General features: G+C 46.6%; 2 protein-coding genes across 2 annotated transcripts in view; both read right to left on the bottom strand.

The window, feature by feature from the left end:
• Nucleotides 1-225: 225 nt before the first annotated feature.
• LOC147965724 (uncharacterized) lies at nt 226-1,926 on the bottom strand. Its single transcript, XM_087530578.1, has 3 exons — nt 1,811-1,926; nt 319-1,251; nt 226-238 (listed from the first exon to the last, which is right to left on the bottom strand). The coding sequence occupies exons 1-3, from the start codon at nt 1,924-1,926 to the stop codon at nt 226-228; spliced, it is 1,062 nt and encodes a 353-aa protein (XP_087386704.1).
• Nucleotides 1,927-2,032: 106 nt separating this feature from the next.
• LOC147965723 (uncharacterized) overlaps nt 2,033-17,179 on the bottom strand; it is a 51,657-nt gene continuing 36,510 nt past the window's right edge. Inside the window, exon 3 of the mRNA XM_087530577.1 lies at nt 2,033-2,277. Coding sequence (XP_087386703.1) covers nt 2,033-2,277 — 245 coding nt within the window. The remainder of the gene's footprint in view (nt 2,278-17,179) is intronic.

Below are 17,179 nucleotides of genomic sequence, written 5' to 3'. Positions count from 1 at the left end.
GCACGGTTGGGTAATGAGGCGCCAGGGATCAAGTCAATTTGATGTTCAATTCCTCTCATAGGTGGCAGCCCCGGTGGTACTTCCTTTGGAAAAACATCATGATACTCCTGCAAAAGGTTAGCGACAACAGGAGGCAAAGAAGAAGGCATATCCTCAAATGAAAACAAAACTTCTTTGCAAATAAGAGCATAACATTCATCAGTATGAGCATCTAACTCAAAAATTTCAGCACGTGTAGCTAAGAAAGATACACCGTTCAATTTAATTTCTTTAGATGTGCTAGGATCAGATTTGTGCAGCTTATTAAATTGTTCTAACTCATCAACAACTTTCTGATTTTCAGATTGAGTACGCTCAATATTTGTGTTTCTACTAGCCCTAGCAAGATCATCTTTTAAAATTTGCTCAAGAGACATAGGGTGTAGAATGATTTTCTTTCCTTTATGTGTGAGAGTGTACTGATTAGTTCTACCATCATGTAAACATTGTTTATCATATTGCCATGGCCTTCCTAGTAACATAGAACAAGCTTGCATAGGCACAATATCGCAATCAATAGTGTCATGGTATGAACCTAAAGAAAAAGGAACTCTCACCATGCGTGTTACCTTTACCTTTCCACCATCATTAAACCATTGAATGTAGTATGGTTGTGGATGTTGTCGCGAAGGTAGAGAGATCTTTTCCACCATGTCAATGCTTGCTAAATTGTTACAACTCCCTCCATCAATGATTATGCGAACGGAACGCTCCTTGACGACTCCTTTGATGTGGAAGAGGTTGTGACGTTGATCCTTCTTTGCTTTGACAATCTGAGCACTAAGTACACGATGTGATATAAGACTCATGTACTTATCGGCGTCGTCAGCGGTCACATGTTCTTCCTCTTGCTCCGGTCTTGTGTCATCGTCTTCATGTGTAGCAAGCAAGGCATATGTGTCTTCATCAAAATCACTAGCAGAGTCGTACTCGCCGTCTTCACGAATGATCAATACACGCTTATTAGGACACTCCTTCATGACATGGCCAAATCCCTTGCAAGTGTGGCATTGGATATCCTTTGTTCTTTTGGAGGAAGCGGACGATGACGATGAACTTTTTGTTGGATTTGTGTAGTACTTTTCAATGGTGTCGAAGTGTGTGATGCTGAAGTTGATGAAGAAGGCCCCAGTCGAGAGGTTGCAGGTGCTGTTGTAGAGGTGCGAGTGGACGGGGCAGCAGGAGTGCGCGACGCCCATGTGGAAGTATGACCTGCAGAAAAATTAGGACGCAGTCTGGAACGACCCTGCACTTCATGTTCAGCATGTATAGCAAGATGGAATAAATGGGTCATTGAATGATAATCTTTATAAGCAAGTATGTCATAAATTTCTCTATTCAATCCACCCAAGAACCTAGCCATAGTGGCTTCCTCAGTCTCAACTAAACCACAACGTAACATGCCCATTTGCAATTCTTGATAATAGTCTTCCACAGATTTAGATCCTTGGTTCAAGCATTGTAGTTTATTTAGCAAGTCACGTTCATAATATCCAGGAACACAACGGTGAAGCATTACTAATTTCAAAGCTTCCCAAGTGGCAGGGATATTATTAGGATGTTTACGACAATGTGCTCTCCACCAAACAGAAGCAAAATCACTAAACTCACTAGTTGCAGCCCTAACTCTTTTATCATCAGGAAAATCATGGCAAGCAAATTTTTGATCAACTAGTAATTCCCAGTCAATATAAACATATGGATCATATTTCCCATCAAAAGGAGGCATGACAAATTTAATTCTACCCAAAGAATTGTCATGGCCACGTACCTGAGGACGCTGGTGTCATCCCATACCTTGTTGATTATTGCGTAGTCGACGATGATCACGATCATTGTTATCATTAACTGCATCAGGATCCTCAGAATCACCATCATAGTTGTCATCTTGGATGTCGTCGGCTATCGAGTTGGCATTGCAAGGACGGGGCTGGTCGACGGCATCGGTGTATGAAAGAGGGTGCCCCGGGTCTCCTGGGAGTACCCGACGAGCTCATTGCAGACCTGTGTTGGTGGCTGGAAGATGCGGAGCGGAAGTGGAGGCGGCACCTAGATGGGCATCCTGGGCATCAAGACGTTTCATAATAGATTCAAGTGTTTGGGTGAACGTCTCATTGCTATCCTCGATCGACTTGAGACGCTTATCAAGTGCGCCCTCGAACGATGTGAACCGCTCGGTGTATGCATGCACATCCTCCTCAAGGCGTGCCACCGTGGCTTTCATGTTGTCTTCGTCACCTGCCATGGTTAGGACGGAACAAGAACAAAATCACAAGTATATTGCTCCTACAGTAACTATAGTGAGGCGGTGGAAAATGTCTCTCAACTCTCGAGCAATTACCAAGCTCTTACCAGTTCTTACCGTGCTGCAGTGGTTGTCGGCCGTTGGCGATGTCAAAAGTGATCAAAAGATTGACATAGCGATTACCAAGGGACCGAACAAGATACGATATAGGAAGTGGAGCTTGGTGAAGGTTTCCTCAACTCACAATATGTGGCACAATTAAGCAAAAAGTAATGCAAGCTGAATAATTGCTCAAACTCCTAACTAGTGCTGGCAGTCGACTAGTAAGAGATAAAACAATCTAAGCCTAGATACTGAAACAAGTGAGTGGAAACCGATGAAAAATATGATAGCTCTAAGTAGCTAGATATAAGTGAGGTATAAATGCCGTGTATAATAAAGCTCGAAAGCAGATGATAAAAGACGCAGCGATGAACACTGTAGCAGTAAAATAATGTCCAGAAAAGAAAATATCAGCCCAAAACAGATGCTAGCCGGCCTGATTTTTTTTGCAACTTTTTCTTTTAACTTTTCTTTTGATTTTTTTCACTCTTTTTTTGTTTTTTTTCTTTTTTTTCTCTTTTTTTTTGAGGCCGGTTGCTAGCAGACGTCAGGGACACAGAGCAAGGCTACTGGACAAAGGTGCTACGAGAGCTAGCTATACGTGCACTGGTGTTGAGATTACCTAAAACTAGTAGTACTAATGCACAGAAACAGTAGGCTGCTGGTGGCGAGTGTTGGTTGTGGCGCGTGTGGAGGCAGACAAAGAGATTTGGATGTCTGGCGTGGTGCGTGTGGTGAAGCGGCGCTGGCGGTCTCTAGCAAAGCAAGCGCGTGGATGGATGGGCGGACGTACGGTGTCAGACACGGATGATTGTCTGTCTGGCCGTAAACTGCTACTGTGCGACGGTGATTTTGTGCGATCAAATCATCGACTGATAAAAATATAGCAAATAAAAACACAGGCGTCCGGAGGTAATAAGAATCGGAAACAATCGATCGCAATATTTATTTATTTTTTGATCATGAACGAGCGGAAGGGATTATGTGGGTGGACAAAAACATATTGATCTAGTAGATAATTTTACACCCTAACCAATCTAAACCAGCACTAATTCTAGGATGTATGCAACCAAAAATTCAACTACGCAAATACTAGATGCAAAATTTGCTAAAGGCTAAAAAGGTAGGTGTAATGGATGAACTAATCTAATTTTTTTTGGGCTTTTTCGTGGGTTTATAGGACAGAAAAATAAACTAAACTATGAAAACTGTAAATCTCTCACCGATGAACCTGAAAACTGATACCACTTGATGTGACGGCGGCCCGATCTTTTGATGAGAGTGGGGATAATTATCGATTTGGTGGATTTTGACCTTGACGATCCGGCTATACCGTACCCGACGATATGCCTCGACAATCGCAAAACCAATCTCCGATGGTTATTGACCTTGCCGTAGGCACGATCAACCTGAACAACGAGGTTCGAGTTCCTGCAAGCAACCGATGAACCGGCAAGAACAAAGGTGAATTGCAACTGAAATTGCGGATAATAAACTGAGCACACGAACTAGATAAAAAAGTTGGGGTTCCACTGTGGATCTGACAAGGCGGTAGTCCTACACGTCTCGTAGATGCGAATTGTAGCGATGGCTAGACAATACAATAAAACCCGAGTCTAAACCCTAAACTATAATAGCTATTTATTAACTGCTGCTTCCGGTCGAAGGCGGTATCTGTTGTCCACAAATCGGACTGCTCGAGGCCGTACGTGGCTGGTCTTCGTAGACTTTGCGGCAAGCACCTGGCGGCCTGGCCGAAAGCTCTAGGGCCCACCCACGTGGTAATGTTGGGCCATTAATCCAAGTCTCTTGTCCTGGTGCACTTCATGCATGCGTACGTGACATGCTTGGTGGATAGGACGTGTGACATGCATGCAAGAGCGTTGCTCCATTTGATCTGAACCCATATTGTCTTCATATTTAATCTTTCCTTTATTCTCAAGTACAAGAAAATCCAAACATGAGTGTAATATTATATTCTTATTAGTTAATCATATGTACGAAGAAGCGATAGTACCTGGCCATTAATTTGTCTCGCCCACGCTCTAGTAATAGGACCAAGTGGAATAACTGATGTAGGAGTTGCGGCGGGTGTAACAATAGAAGAGATGTCCTCATCAGTTCTTGCTTGTTGCCTCGATTACTTCTTAATCAACCTATTCTGTCTAACTAATCACAATTTAACTTTAGAAGTAGCAACGAATCTCTCACGAAGATGCTACTTCTAACTAATATTTTCTTATAATTGGTGGCACGTGTAGTGTCGGGGGTTGGGTGCGACATATGCCAAAGGATGGCTTATCATGGTGGGGGCGAGTAGAACGTCGCCGGTGCCTGGAAACGGGATGAGGCGAAGACATGCACGCCGGCAAATCTTACCCAGCTTCAGGGCTCTCCGGGGAGATAATACCCCTACTGCTGCTCTGCGGGGTCTCCGCATGATCACTACGGCAAAGTGTTTACACGATTGCTCCTTGAGCTGTTTCCTGAAGGTAGGCGAAGGCAAGGCTAGCTCTCTCCTTCCTATATGGTCTGGTCTAGTGCTAATGGATTCCAACCCTTTGCATGGGTGCCCTGGGGGGTTTATATAGGCCTACCCCCCAGGGGTACAATGGTAATCCGGCTGGATGCGGGCCCAGCCGTCAATGCCTCCGGCCTCCGTCTTCTCCGCCGACTGGTGGGCCCCGCCGACTGGCTAGGTACGGAGCCGACAGGCCGCGTCCGCCGCGGGCGGGTCTTGCCGGCTGCTGATTACTGTAGCCGTGCTTCTAATGACGCGGGCTTCGTCATGGAGTCGTGGCAACAGCCCCGCCGCCTGGCAGGCGATCACTATTGCCACTCTCCATCACATCTGGTTAATGGCGCGTGGGCCCCGGGGGAGGAGCCGACTGACTCTCGGGGGCCGACTCCCGACGGGTCCGACTTGTGGCGCACTTGCCGTCTTCTGGGATCCCGCTGGCCGGTGGGACCCGGCGCCCAAATGTCGTACAGACAAGCCGTCGTGGGCGCAAGATTCGGTCCATCGGTGCTGATGTTAGGGCCAGCATGGCAACAGTGCCATGCCGCACGGAGATCTCCGCGGGTACGGCGTACTGTGACCATGCTTGCCTTTGGAAAGGGGTGGGAGCAGTCTTCACTGTAGCCACTCCCCTGTCCTGTCCCTCTTGATGAGGACATGAGGTATCGCTGGAGTCTCGGGCCGACTCCCCAAGGCCGGCTTCTTGGGAAGGCGTCAGTCAGGAGTCGGTTCGTCCTGAAGTCGTCCCTGGGACTCGGCCGTGAGTGTCTAGTCGGTGGCCTTGCCGCCGACTCCTCAGAAGGCGGCTCTTTGTCCTGGGGTCTTTGAGGGGCGCAGCCTGCCCCGATGTCTTGAAAGGTTCTGGGACTCGGTTTAGCCTACCCGTGGCCCATTACTCCGACAGTAGTGTAACGCCCTCGATGCGGCTATATCTCCCACGTGTCGAAGCACGACTTAGAGGCATAACTGCATTGAAAGCAATGTCGCAAGTGAGGTAATCTTCACACAACCCAAGTAATACAATAGGGGGAAAAGATACATAGTTGGCTTACAATCGCCACTTCACACAAATACATGAATAAAGCATTACAACATCCAAATACAGTCAAGGTCCGACTACGGAACCAAAATAAAAGATGAACCCCAAATGCGACAAGGTCCCCGATCGACCCCAACTGGGCTCCACTACTGATGAACTAGAACGAAACAACACAAAGGATAAGATCTTCATTGAGCTCCTCCTGAGCTTGGTTGTGTCATCTGCACGGACTCAACAGCACCTGCAAGCTGGTTTTGGAAGTATCCGTGAGCCACAGGGACTCAGCAATCTCGCACCCTCGCGATCGAGACTATTTAAGCTTATGGGTATGGTAAAAGGTATGAGGTGGAGCTGCAGCAAGCGACTAGCATATATGGTGGCTAACATACGCAAATGAGAGCGAGAAGAGAAGGCAAAGCACGGTCGAGAAAGTATGATCAAGAAGTGATCCTAAAACAACCTACGTCAAGCATAACTCCAACACCGTGTTCGCTTCCCGGACTCCGCCAGAAAGAGACCATCACGGTTACACACGCGGTTGATGCATTTTAATTAAGGTTAACTTCAGGTTTTCTACAACCGGACGTTAACAAATTCCCATCTGCCCATAACCGCGGGCACGGCTTTCGAAAGTTCAAATTCCTGCAGGGGTGTCCCAACTTAGCCCATCACAAGCTCTCACGGTCAACGAAGGATATTCCTTCTAACAGGAAGACCCGATCAGGCTCGGAATCCCGGTTACAAGACATCCTCGACAATGGTAAAACAAGTCCAGCAAGACCACCCGATGCGCCGACATCCCGATAGGAGCTGCACATATCTCGTTCTCAGGGCAACACCGGATAAGCAATCCGTACAACTAAAACCAGCCCTCGAGTTTCCCCGAGGTGGCGCTGCAAGGGGCTCTAGTTTGGACCAACGCTTAGACAAGCACTGGCCCGGGGGGGTTAAAATAAAGATGACCCTCGGGATGCGCGACTCCCAAGGGAAAAAGTCTAGGTGGCGAATGGTAAAACCAAGGTTGGGCCTTGCTAGAGGAGTTTTATTCAAAGCGAACTATCAAGGGGTTCCCATTATAACCCAACCGCATAAGGAACGCAAAATCCGGGAGCATAACACCGATATGATGGAAAACTAGGGCGGCAAGAGTGGAACAAAACACCATGCATAAGGCCGAGCCTTCCACCCTTTACCAAGTATATAGATGCATTAATTAAATAAGAGGTATTGTGATATCCCAACAAAATATCCATGTTCCAACATGAAACAAGCTCCAATCTTCACCTGCAACTAACAACACTATAAGAGGGGCTGAGCAAAGCGGTAACATAGCCAAACAACGGTTTGCTAGGACAAGGTGGGTTAGAGGCTTGGCTCAATAATATGGGAGGCATGATAAGCAAGTGGTAGGTATCGCAGCATAGGCACAGCAAAAGAGCGAGCAACTTGCAAGCAAAGATAGAAGTGATTTCGAGGGTATGGTCATCTTGCCTGAAATCCCGCAAGGAAGAAGAACGAGTCCATGAAGAAGACAAACGGACGTAGTCGAACGGATCCTCACAAGCGCGACGTTATCGGAACCAACACGAAGAAGCAACACCGGAAAGAGCAAACAACATAGTAAACAACAATGACAGGAACATGGCATGATGCACAATCAAGTATGATGCATGTCCAGTTTAAATATGCATGGCATGGCAAGGGGCACAAACAAAACTACAAATTAAGTGGAGATCAATATGCAACGAGTTGCATATTGACGAAACACCACGACTTATTTAGTTCTCTCTCGGTTATGTACCCAACAATTTTAAATGTTGTTAAACATGGCAAGAGGTGAGGCATAACAAAACTACACCATCTAAACAATTTAAATGGGGCCGGATATAACAAATAACGAATCCGGTAAATCCCCATATGCATTTAGCAATTTGGTGCAACAACAATTTTTAAACATTTAAATGTTATTATCATGATGCGAATGACATGTGCAAGTTTTATGCAATTTTTTATTAAGACTTGATAAGAGCATTATGAAACATTTGTCATCGTGGCGGAAATGAAAGGGGTGCCACGGCGACGATAACGAAACGGTGCCACGGCAATGTTCCGGTTCCGACAAGTCATTGAGACGTCGGTGCAAAAGAAAGTGACGGGAGCGTGTCATGTGGTGAACGGTGGGGTGCTCCCGGTAACCGGGTTCCCACGGGTTAGGGGCATGGAAATGAGTGACAAAACAGACACGGTGCAGACAAAGGGTGCGTCTCATACAACACAAGCATTTGTTCTCGGACGCCGATCTCGGTGGTTATACCTTTGTAGCGTGCAAAGGGGACGGTTCTCGTTCGTAGAGGGAAGTAGGCGTTCTCGCGACGACGGTAGTGGAAGTAGTCGATCTCGCATGCTCTAGGGTCGATGGTATAGGTTCACGTTACATAGACGTTCAGGGTCGCCGATAGTTGTACCCATTCGTTGTTGGACTTGACGGATCCGATGTCTCCGAATGTAGTGGTACATTCTCATTTTTCGGAGAGGTACTTGGCGTTCTTCGGTCATAGGTACTTGATGTTGGGGTACTTATCGGTCCGGTCTTGACGGAGTAGATGTACACGTTGTCAGGGCTTGTCGCATCACCCGATGTAGTCGTACATGTATGGAGCGGAACTTGGCGGTAGTGGTACTCGGCGCAAATCCACGGAGACGGACTTGGCAGGCAACGAGAAGTGATGCGGTCGATAGTAGCTTCGCTGGAACAGGGAAACGATGGAGGCGCAGGAACAGCGGGCCTCCGGCATGGCAGGGGTCTTAGGTGGCTGCGGCTGGATGGGTTCGAGCCCTGATGCGGGGAGCTCCTCTCTTGTATGGAGCGTCGCGCGAGGCTGAGGCCACTGGAAGGAGGAGGTCAGGTGCTGCTTGAAGCATCAAGGGGGTGGCCATGGCGCTTGGAGCTCCTGTTGGCGGCAACGAATAGAGGCGGTGGCGTCGCAGGTCGGCGGGCACTTGTGGGCGCGGGGCGGTGCAGGGCTCCTGCGACAGGAGATGAACAACGCGGCTCGAGCTTGGAGGGGAACGAGGCAGCGAGGGAAGAGGCCTTGGAGGTCGGCAGCGTCGAAGATGCGCTCCTGCCGGTCGCCGCCGGCAAGCTCTTGTTGGCTGCTGGTGCTCCGGCGGCATCAGAGATTGAGGCAAGCTCGATGACGAGAGGAAGGAGACCTCCAGGGACGCGGCGTAGGTGCGCGAGCCGAGGAGCTCCTGCTCCTGCTCCTGTGGTCGCGGTCCGAGGCGGCGAGGGGATCGGGCGTCAAGGGGAGCTCCTCTCCCTGTCCCGATGCACGTGTGGTGTTGGGTTCGAGCGAGGCAAAGCAGGAGGGGATCGAGGGAGTCTCTCCCTAGAGATGTGTGTGCTCTCCTTTTGACAAGGTGGAAACGAGGGAGAGATCGATCGGGGCGATCCAGATCGGGCAAATGACTGGCGGCGGCAGGGAACAAGGGGGAGATGAGGTGAGTCGGGCTAGGGTTAGGTTTTTGGTGGGCTGCGGTGCCCATGGGCCTGTGGGAGGCCTTAGGCCAAAAGGGCCGGTGCAGGAGGTTGGAGGCCCCGCTAGGGCCTGCAGTGCTACTCTCTTCTCTGTTCTTTTTCTTCAGACAGAAAAATAAAGATGAATGCACAGGGTGAAAGGAGAGGTGTATGAGAGATATGAGAATATCCTCAAGACCTTGAATTCATGCCTTATTTGATAAAATTGGTATGGACATTTTTAGAGGTAAAAAAATACAACAAGTTTAAATATGATTCAAACTTGAGGCATTTTTGAACCTAACCAAAACAACTCCAAAGGATTTGAAATTTGACAGAGAGGGTTTAGGCATGGAGAACTAGCACCAGGAAAGGAATGAACATATAAGGAGGAGGAGAAAAGGACATTTGCCAAAATGAAAGAAAGAATAAGGAAAGGAGAAGGAGATGATGCATGGGTCAAAGGCATGGGAAATTATTTTGCAAGTGTGTCAAGGTAATTCCACATTAATGAAATATTGAATATAGCTCCCTACTATTGGGAGGATATGTTATAAAGAGAATCACCACGTGAATTCCCTCAGTTTAAATGGATCAAAGATCCATGGCATTTATTTAGTTGAGTTAAGAAAAGAAATGCCATGATGGCATGATGCAATGCACATGATGCAAAGATGAAATGCAACGGACCAAACAAATCACATGACGAAATCCAGGAATCATGGAAGGCACCTGAAGCTTCGGTCTTGGGGCGTTACAACACTCCACCACTACAAGAGGTTTTCGTCCCAAGATCTAGAATGGCACCGGAGGAACAACGGAAGAGAAAGAGAAGAGGTAAAACTAAGTTGCTCCTTTGACCAATGAGTGAAACCAAAGAACCTTGCAAAAGTTAAACAAATTGAAAGAAAGAATACAACGGAGATGAACAAAGTTGAAAACACTCCGTTAGAAAAGAGGGACAAGGAAGAACAACTTTGAGCAGCACTGCGGTTGAGAAGTTATGCAAGACTTGATAAGGCGAAAAGAACTTGAGCAAAAGGGCACAACACTCTGGTTTAATGGATAGGCATGGAAAGAACATGATCTTTGACAAAACGAGATGATGGGTTGAAAGGATGAACATCAGAATGCCTCCAGAATAAAAGTAAGAATGGAATGGAGTGAACGAAGGGAAACAAGGTCTTGAGAGAGCACGCTTACAACAAATGCTAGAACGGAGTTGTTGGAAAACCACAACGAAATAATAAGCTTGATATGGTATTATGGAATACATCTCAAATTATGAGGTGACAACCTGCCACTCACGAGAAAAAGAATTGGATTGGTATCAACCAGGAGACGAGAAACTATATCGCACCGGAAAGGATAAATGAAGAAATTGGATCATTTATGAGCACCACAATTAGCTATGATCCTTAGGGAAGGCTTTAGGTGAAATATAGCCCAAGATAACTGCAATGACGAGATTGATGGATTTAAAATATCTCATTCTTGACAAAATGTGAATCATGAAAACATGAACTCAATTATCAAGAATGACATAATACCACCTCCAATAATACGGAAGAAAGAATTGCACTCCGGATAGCAAGATGATGAAAGCTTGAGTTTCTTAGAAAAGAATCTCGATGAACACTTCGAGAAGGAATTAATTCCTTGATGAAACACCATGTCGAGCCTCCATGAAGAACTCCGGTAACAAAAGGATGATCAAACGGAAGGAAAAAGAAGTTGAAAACACAAGGTGAATCCTTGTAAAGATTTTTGATAGATCTCCGTGATTACATAATTGCGAGAGCTTGGAACTCCGGGAAAGAAAAGATGAAACAATTGAAACCAAGATTTTTTATGAGGCTCCGGAATAAGGAATTAATCACTTGGATGAAACAAGAATAAGAATTACTTTATGCTTATCCTTCACCAATTAAATTGATGACAAACAACGGATTTGACATATTACTTATTCTCGTAGAAAAGATTAAGAGAGATATAACATAAACTTGGGAACGTCTTCGACGAACCATCGGTAGGATTTGGAAAACAACGAATGAGTTGATATGATAACCATGGAATAGAATCTTGAGCAAACCACCGTAAGAATTGAAAATGAACGAAGAGAAGATAAATAAACACCGGGAAGAATTAGCAAATGAATGAAGATACTTGAGAGGATTTAGATACATATGAACGAAGAGATCACGAGCCGATTAAAAATCACTTGAATGAAGCACTGGTAAAATTGGAGAATGATAACTGACAGCTGAGAATGAATAAACCTGAATTGATGGGCTCCGTATAACACACTGAGAAGACTCTTGAATAGCTCCAGATAGGTGAAAAGAATTCTCACAATCAAACAATTATGAGAGGATGGCCTCGAACTAGAGCCACGAATCTCTGAGAGAACGGATAAGATATGGAGGAAAAACTCTTCTTCGGTCTTCAAATGTTGAGAATGACGACGAGAAACACCACCAAGAATTATTTAGACACTCCGGAAGAATCAAAATGAAGAGGTTGAGCCAACAATGAAAAGAATTTGAAAGATCTTGGAGAAATACATTTGACCGATGATAATTCATTCTTACGTCAAACTTTGACAAGAAATTTGAGGATATCTCCGGGAAATAAGAAGAGTCAGGTAAGATCCTAGGAATAGACCTGTGGGTTAGGGCCCACTGAAAAGAAAACACCATTGAAATGATTTAAAAGAGAGGTTGCACCGGTTGAATTAAATGACTTGAATGAGATAACATCCTCGAAAGAGCTTGAACGAAAGCAGAGTGGAAAACACGAATCATCGAGATATCTTGAGCACTCCGGAACAATAGAATAACGAGCGTGGAATGACTGAATATAAGGTGCACCGGTATGAGAAAACATTTTAAATACGGAAAAGAATATGAACAACACCGAAAGCTTGAATTGGATCCACCAGAGAAGAAAACGAGTGATGAGAGACGAACTTGAAGCTCCGTTAGAATCTTCATGAGAATCACCGGATAAGAATATTGATAGAAAAGAATGAAGAGAATTCACATCAATAAGATGGATACTTGAATAAGAAATCTGAGTCCTTGACGAAAAAGGGGTGGGTGGGTGGGAAAAACAAAGTCAACTTGGAACGGAAGAAGACAACACCGTTGAGAAGAAGTGATAATTGATCTTGTTGATATTGAAAACGATCGGACTCACTTGAAGAGAAACACGCCGGTTGAAAAAGGATTGACATGGCAATCTCGATTATCATGAAGGATTAGTGTTCACATCGAAGTATGAGAAACACCGTTTAGGAAAGGTATGGAATCACCACTTGACTTCGAAGCAAATCGAATACCACAACTCAAAACAAAAACAAAAAGGATTGGCTTGCAGAATAAGCCGGAACAAACATATGATAGAGATTTCGTCCGAAGTTTTCGTGGTGGGGCCTACACGGGCTCGATCGTACAGCACCATCATGTACAAGGCAGTGCACATGACATACGAAGCGTCCCCGAGTCGGCATAGCCAAGGACTCTTTAAGACACAACGAGACCATTATAAAACCGACCGTGAATAGGCGGACCACTAGACGTCGAACCCCAATTTCATATCATACATCTGTCGAAAAGATATCCTAAGAGCTACTTGAATTCCCACTTATAAACTCCCGAAATTTTCCGGTTATGCAATCAGGTTTTGGGGATACAAGGGAAGCATAATATCTCACCCAAACTAACAAATCCTACATCCAGCTGTATCCATCCTTCAACACATAACCAAGAAACCTTCGGAAATCGTCTACCTCCACCTTCGAAAAGCATCTGTTATACAAGTTATGGCAATACTCCCGGACTCCCGCCCTAGTACTAGGTGGCGTCGAGGTTATCTCACCAAGGAATTGCATAAAAGAGGTTTTCGATGTCGGCGTACTAAACTCAGGTATTCCAGAACTGCAACGATAAAATCGTGACGACAACACCTCGGAGCTCAACTCCCCGGGAAACTGCCACAACCCCTAAATGATAGGAGGCACCAAGAACAATGTTCTCGTCACAAAACCATCGGAACGATTCCAATATACCCGCGTGATCCTAAAAAAAATTAGTGAAATTTGAGAAGAGAAGAGTCAAAACTCTACGTCAGGATGCCTCACCAGAGCGATGAAGGGGCTGGGGAGTAAAAGGAATTCCTAAACTCTCCGATATATAATTCCTAAATGACTCAAAACATTTTTTTCCTAGACTCAACTCGTCAGCAAATTCGATCAAGCAGGGGGGCTCCTAAGGTCGGGGAAGGCTCTGATACCAACTTGTAACGCCCTCGATGCGGCTATATCTCCCACATGTTGAAGCACGACTTAGAGGCATAACCGCATTGAAAGCAATGTCGCAAGTGAGGTAATCTTCACACAACCCAAGTAATAGAATAGGGGGAAAAGATACATAGTTGGCTTACAATCGCCACTTCACACAAATACATGAATAAAGCATTACAACATCCAAATACAGTCAAGGTCCGACTACAGAACGAAAATAAAAGAAGAACCCCAAATGCGACAAGGTCCCCGATCGACCCCAACTAGGCTCCACTACTGATCAACTAGAACGAAACAACACAAAGGATAAGATCTTCATTGAGCTCCTCCTGAGCTTGGTTGCGTCATCTGCACGGACTCAACGGCACCTGCAAGCTGGTTTTGGAAGTATCTGTGAGCCACAGGGACTCAGCAATCTCGCACCCTCACGATCAAGACTATTTAAGCTTATGGGTATGGTAAAAGGTATGAGGTGGAGCTGCAGCAAGCGACTAGCATATATGGTGGCTAACATACGAAAATGAGAGCGAGAAGAGAAGGCAAAGCACGGTCGAGAAAGTATGATCAAGAAGTGATCGTAAAACAACCTACGTCAAGCATAACTCTAACACCGTGTTCGCTTCCCGGACTCCGCCGGAAAGAGACCATCACGGTTACACACGCGGTTGATGCATTTTAATTAAGATCAACTTCAGGTTTTCTACAACCAGACGTTAACAAATTCCCATCTGCCCATAACCGCGAGCACGGCTTTCGAAAGTTCAAATCCCTGCAGGGGTGTCCCAACTTAGCCCATCACAAGATCTCACGGTCAACGAAGGATATTCCTTCTAGCGGGAAGACCCGATCAGGCTCGGAATCCCGGTTACAAGACATCCTAGACAATGGTAAAACAAGTCCAGCAAGACCACCCGATGCGCCGACATCCCGATAGGAGCTGCACATATCTCGTTCTCAGGGCAACACCGGATAAGCAATCCGTACAACTAAAACCAGCCCTCGAGTTTCCCCGAGGTGGCGCTGCAAGGGGCTCTAGTTTGGACCAACGCTTAGACAAGCACTGGCCCGAGGGGGTTAAAATAAAGATGACCCTCGGGATGCACGACTCCCAAGGGAAAAAGGCTAGGTGGCGAATGGTAAAACCAAGGTTGGGCCTTGCTGGAGGAGTTTTATTCAAAGCGAACTATCAAGGGGTTCCCATTATAACCCAACCGCGTAAGGAACGCAAAATCCGGGAACATAACACTGATATGACGGAAAACTAGGGCGGCAAGAGTGAAACAAAACACCAGGCATAAGGCCGAGCCTTCCACCCTTTACCAAGTATATAGATGCATTAATTAAATAAGAGGTATTGTGATATCCCAACAAAATATCCATGTTCCAACATGGAACAAGATCCAATCTTCACCTGCAACTAACAACGCTATAAGAGGGGCTGAGCAAAGCGGTAACATGGCCAAACAACTGTTTGCTAGGACAAGGTGGGTTAGAGGCTTGGCTCAATAATATGGGAGGCATGATAAGCAAGTGGTAGGTATCGCAGCATAGGCATAGCAAAAGAGCGAGCAACTAGCAAGCAAAGATAGAAGTGATTTCGAGGGTATGGTCATCTTGCCTGAAATCCCGCAAGGAAGAAGAACGAGTCCATGAAGAAGACAAACGTACGTAGTCGAACGGATCCTCACAAACGCGACGTTATCGGAACCAACATGAAGAAGCAACACCGGAAAGAAGCAAACAACATAGTAAACAACCACGACAGGAACATGGCATGATGCATAATCAAGTATGATGCATATCCAGTTTAAATATGCATGGCATGGCAAGGGGCACAAACAAAACTACAAATTAAGTGGAGATCAATATGCAACGATTTGCATATTGACGAAACACCACATGCCTTATTTAGTTCTCTCTCGGTTATGTACCCTACAATACTAAATGTTGTTAAACATGGCAAGAGGTGAGGTATAACAAAACTACACCATCTAAACAATTTAAGTGGGGCCGGATATAACAAATAACGAATCCGGTAAATCCCCATATGCATTTAGAAATTTGGTGCAACAACAATTTTTAAACATTTAAATGTTATTATCATGATGCGAATGACATGTGCAAGTTTTATGCAATTTTTTTATTAAGACTTGATAAGAGCATTATGAAACATTTGTCATCGTGGCGGAAATGAAAGGGGTTCCACGGTGACGATAACGAAACGGTGCCACGGCAACGTTCCGGTTCCGACAACTCATTAGGACGTCGGTGCAAAAGAAAGTGACAGGAGCGTGTCATGTGGTGAACGGTGGGGTGCTCCCGGTAACCGGGTTCCCACGGGTTAGGGGCATGGAAACGAGAGACAAAACGGACACGATGCAGACAAAGGGTGCGTCTCATACAACACAAGCATTCGTTCTCGGATGCCGATCTCGGTGGTTATACCTTTGTAGCGTGCAAAGGGGACGGTTCTCGTTCGTAGAGGGAAGTAGTCGTTCTCGCGACGACGGTAGTGGAAGTAGTCGCTCTCGCATGCTCTAGGGTCGACGATCGAGGTTCACGTTACGTAGACATTCGGGGTCGCCGATAGTTGTACCCATTTGTTGTTGGACTTGACGGATCCGATGTCTCCGAACGTAGTGGTACATGCTCGTTTTTCGGAGAGGTACTTGGCGTTCTTTGGTCATAGGTACTTGACATTGGGGTACTTGTCGGTCCGGTCTTGACGGAGTAGATGTACACATTGTCAGGGCTTGTCCCATCACCCGATGTAGTCGTACACGTACGGAGCGGAACTTGGCGGTAGTGGTACTCAGCGCAAATCCACGGAGACGGACTTGGCAGGCAACAAGAAGTGACGCGGTCGATAGCAGCTTCGTTGGAACAGGGAAACGATGGAGGCACAGGAACGGCGGGCCTCCGGTGTGGCAGGGGTCTTAGGTGGCTGTGGCTGGATGGGTTCGAGCCCTGATGCGGGGAGCTCCTCTCCTGTATGGCACGTCGCGCGAGGCTGAGGCCACCGGAAGGAGGAGGTCAGGCGCTACTTGAAGCATCAAGGGGGCGGCCATGGCGCTTGGAGCTCCTGTTGGCGGCAACGAAGAGAGGCGGTGGCGTCGCAAGCCTGCGGGCACTTGAGGGCGCGGGGCGGTGCAGGGCTCCTGCGACAGGAGATGAACGATGCGGCTCGAGCTTGGAGGGGAACGAGGCAGCGAGGGAAGAGGCCTTGGAGGTCGCCGGCGTCGAAGATGCGCTCCTGCTGGTCACCGCCGGCAAGCTCTTGTTGGCTGCTGGTGCTCCGGCGGCATCAGAGATCGAGGCAAGCTCGATGACAAGAGGAGGGAGACCTCCAGGGACGCGACGTAGGTGTGCGAGCCGAGGAGCTCCTGTTCCTGCTCCTGTGGTCGCGGTCCGAGGCG

Source organism: Triticum urartu, chromosome 6A, assembly GCF_056163025.1.
Source record: "Triticum urartu cultivar PI428250 chromosome 6A, HENAU_Tu73, whole genome shotgun sequence".
Lineage (NCBI taxonomy): Eukaryota > Viridiplantae > Streptophyta > Magnoliopsida > Poales > Poaceae > Triticum > Triticum urartu.
Note: the sequence above shows the minus strand (reverse complement) of the source record. Positions and strands in the feature narration are given on the sequence as shown.

What these genes read in the sequence shown, in the direction of transcription:
- LOC147965724 (XM_087530578.1), bottom strand. Translation starts at nt 1,926, where the DNA reads ATGACAACTATGATGGTGATTCTGAGGATCCTGATGCAGTTAATGATA. An exon ending in GATGACACCAGCGTCCTCAG is followed by an intron (nt 1,252 to 1,810) that starts GTACGTGGCCAT and finishes ATTTTTCTGCAG; the next exon opens with GTCATACTTCCACATGGGCG.